A 2,944-nucleotide genomic window follows, 5' to 3' on the forward strand; every position below is an offset into this window, starting at 1 on the left:
AAGCTTTGACCAATCTTCCATTAGGGTTATTAGGGTTTAATAGGTATTCATTGCTAGAGTCTCGATACCAGTTCCTTGTCAAACCGGTAATGATTTGGGTGCGATTTGTATTAAAAAACGGCGATTTCTGCAACACCACGTGACATGTCGGGTACTTTGTGCAGACGACTGGCTGCGTGTAGCTTTTTTCCATATGCCTTGGGTTCAGAAAATCACATGCATCCTGCCCCGGATGCTCCGATACCAGTGAAATGAATAATGGTTCCAGCCCTGACTTCAACTGCCCCAACTGTCCATGCCCAGCCCCATTAATGGAGCAATATGCACAACGAATTCTCCCTATATAATATCCCGAATTCCCCCTGTTAATATCCAAGTAGAAGCAGTGAAGTTCCGGGAGCAATGGCGAGGGTAGGGCTGATGCTGTTGACAGTTCTGGTGGCATTTCTCGCAATTTGGTCTTCGCAAGAAAAGGTGAGCAATATGTCCTTCAACCTAGATTCTGAATAAATCGTTGGTCGGTGAAAAGCTAGGCATTAAAGCCTTGAGGTCAAAATGGGGCTTTTTGAGTGCTATTTATTCCACATTACCCAATTGAAATTAATGAACAGAAATGCTAGTTTTATATGCTTAAGCTCTGTATTTAATATGTTGTGCCTTCAGTTAATGGCCACGGGAGGAGCTGAAGATCTGGTACGTCCTGAGTTTCAAGATCAGAAGGTACCATTATTGATTGTTTTGAAGTTTTTATAAGTTTCCATATATAAATGGTTTGTTTCATTAATATTGTAAAATCCTGTTCCTCATCTCTCTGTATTGCTGGTCTTTTTGTTTCAGTCAATGAATGGACAGGGCAACCTGCACGCATCTCGTAAGTTTTATGCCTGGTAGAGTACTTGCTGCAAATTAAGGGCATTGCATTTTTTTATTTGTTTGGTTTAAATTTCTGGGCTCAATATATATGTATGTGCTTCTGCAGAATGCCCAAATGCTTGTACAACGAGATGTTCTCAGACGCAGTATCGGAAGCCATGTATGTTCTACTGCCAGAAATGCTGCAAGAAATGTTTGTGCGTTCCCCCTGGCTATTACGGAAACAAGCAGGTCTGCCCCTGTTACAATAACTGGAAGACAAAGCGAGGCGGCCCCAAGTGCCCCTGAGAGAATTCTCTGAAGTTTTCTGTTTCTATGTTTTTATTGTATTCCTATTAAGATCGTCACTCAGTGTGGCAATCAGTTGATGGATTGTTTGCACTAGAAGCGCAGTTTGGAGCTATTTGTCGGAATATAAGAAGTGTTTGGTTTGTTTTGGTACCATTTTGGGTAAAATATTGGCCTTTGTTGGTAAATTTGCAGTCATGGTGAATATGTTTTATGAATGTTCTGCAATACTGTCATCCACATTTCATTTTTGCTTTGAAATGTGTGTTATTTTTGGACTTCATTTTTCAGCTTTACTCTTCCTTTAACACTTCTGCCTCTGGTATGATGTCCTCTGCCTCTGGTATAATGTCCTCTGCTTTTACAATATTTTACAATTTTTTTTCTTGAATCTAACTCCCCATTACAATAGGTTCACAATTTTATATTGGATACTGAATAAAAGAAATAGGTTCACTGAACTGAATATCTAGTGATGGGCATAAAGATTTAAAAAAGGTAATCCTAGCTGAAAGATAAAATATCATAATTTAATTCATTTCTGGGTAAAACTAACTGATCATAAGAATCAACGGTTCCTCTTTTTTCAAAACGGTGAAAGAAGTGATGGATTTCCCTTCTCAAATACAGTAACAGTAAACTGTTTTCAGGTGACAATACATGAACTGCAGAAAAATGTAGTACCGTATTCATAGCCATTCGGAAAGTAAAACAGTTCAGAAGAAATTTGAAGGGAAATGTTCTGTAGACAGTTCAATCTTTCAGCTCTTGAATGTGCCTTGATTCCTGATTTAGTTTGTTCTCACTTTTGAGAGATCTACTCAAGCTGAAGTCACCATCTTTTGAGAGATTAAACTTCAAAAGAGATTAAATTAAAAAAGTGGATCTGACAACTTGAATCTCGTTGAAAATAGACTTTGAATTTCAGTACTTTGAATTTCAGTGAGAGCAGGTTTTAATTATAATTGGAAAGAGAGATTTAAATTAAACATTGATCTTATATCACCTGAATCTCATCGAAAATAAGTCTTGTAATTAAAGAAAAATATCAAAATAGTGGATATAAGCAACTAGAGATACCATAATTGATCTAAGGAGATGATTACCCGTGACGATAGATAAATAAATAGAAAGAGAATAACAATAAGAAAAATTAACTTAAAAAAGAATTTAAAAATCAAAACTAAATTTAAAAAAAAGAAAAAGAAGAGAAGATAAGAGTCAAATAGAAAATTTATATCATAATAATAATATTATTTGGAAATTAACCACACAAAAAAGGCAAATAGAAAATTTATATCATAATAATAATTTTATTTGGAAATTAATAAATTAGAGAAAAAATATCATCTTCTATTATTATTATTATTAAATGAATTAGGAGCTTGTTTTTTGTCGGTTATAAGGAAATAGGTTAATGACCCAAGACCCAGAGGTGTTTGGCATGCTAAAAGGCAAGCTAAAGCTTGCCCCCTTACGAACAACCAATGGTAGTTTCAGGTCGCATGGTTTTCCTTGAAATGAGTAAGTCTACATTTGTGTGAGTAAGTCTACATTTGTGTATAGTAGCGTGTGATGGTTGTCCCCACTCTTGGTTTGACAACTAAGTTATGTTAGGTTTTTCCATTGTTTAAAAATAAATAAATGAATTAAGGGTGTGGTTGTAAAACAAAGTGTCGATCTTCTTGATAGTCTCTTTGGTGCACAATCCTCTAGTGAAGGGGATGTATTTAGATATGGCGAGTAGAGGGGGAAGAGGTGTGAATCCCTCCTTCAAATATAC

The 2,944-nt window shown here is 35.9% G+C and overlaps 1 protein-coding gene across 1 annotated transcript; it reads left to right on the plus strand.

The window, feature by feature from the left end:
• Positions 1-216: 216 nt before the first annotated feature.
• Positions 217-1,317, plus strand: LOC149165949 (gibberellin-regulated protein 6-like). Its single transcript, XM_089431230.1, has 4 exons — positions 217-474; positions 664-720; positions 838-871; positions 980-1,317. Exons 1-4 carry the CDS (start codon positions 403-405, stop codon positions 1,159-1,161), a joined length of 345 nt encoding a protein of 114 aa, XP_089287356.1. The 5' UTR covers positions 217-402; the 3' UTR covers positions 1,162-1,317.
• The last annotated feature ends 1,627 nt before the right edge of the window (positions 1,318-2,944 follow it).

This window comes from Pinus tabuliformis, chromosome 5_1, assembly GCF_031772625.1.
Source record: "Pinus tabuliformis cultivar Carrire ecotype Pingquan chromosome 5_1, CPIR1, whole genome shotgun sequence".
Lineage (NCBI taxonomy): Eukaryota > Viridiplantae > Streptophyta > Pinopsida > Pinales > Pinaceae > Pinus > Pinus tabuliformis.

Excerpts from the sequence above, each read along its gene's own strand:
- LOC149165949 (XM_089431230.1), top strand. The coding sequence starts at position 403 with ATGGCGAGGGTAGGGCTGATGCTGTTGACAGTTCTGGTGGCATTTCTC. Across the intron at positions 721-837 it reads CTGAGTTTCAAGATCAGAAG|TCAATGAATGGACAGGGCAA; the intron begins GTACCATTATTG and ends TTTTTGTTTCAG. Across the intron at positions 872-979 it reads GGGCAACCTGCACGCATCTC|AATGCCCAAATGCTTGTACA; the intron begins GTAAGTTTTATG and ends GTGCTTCTGCAG.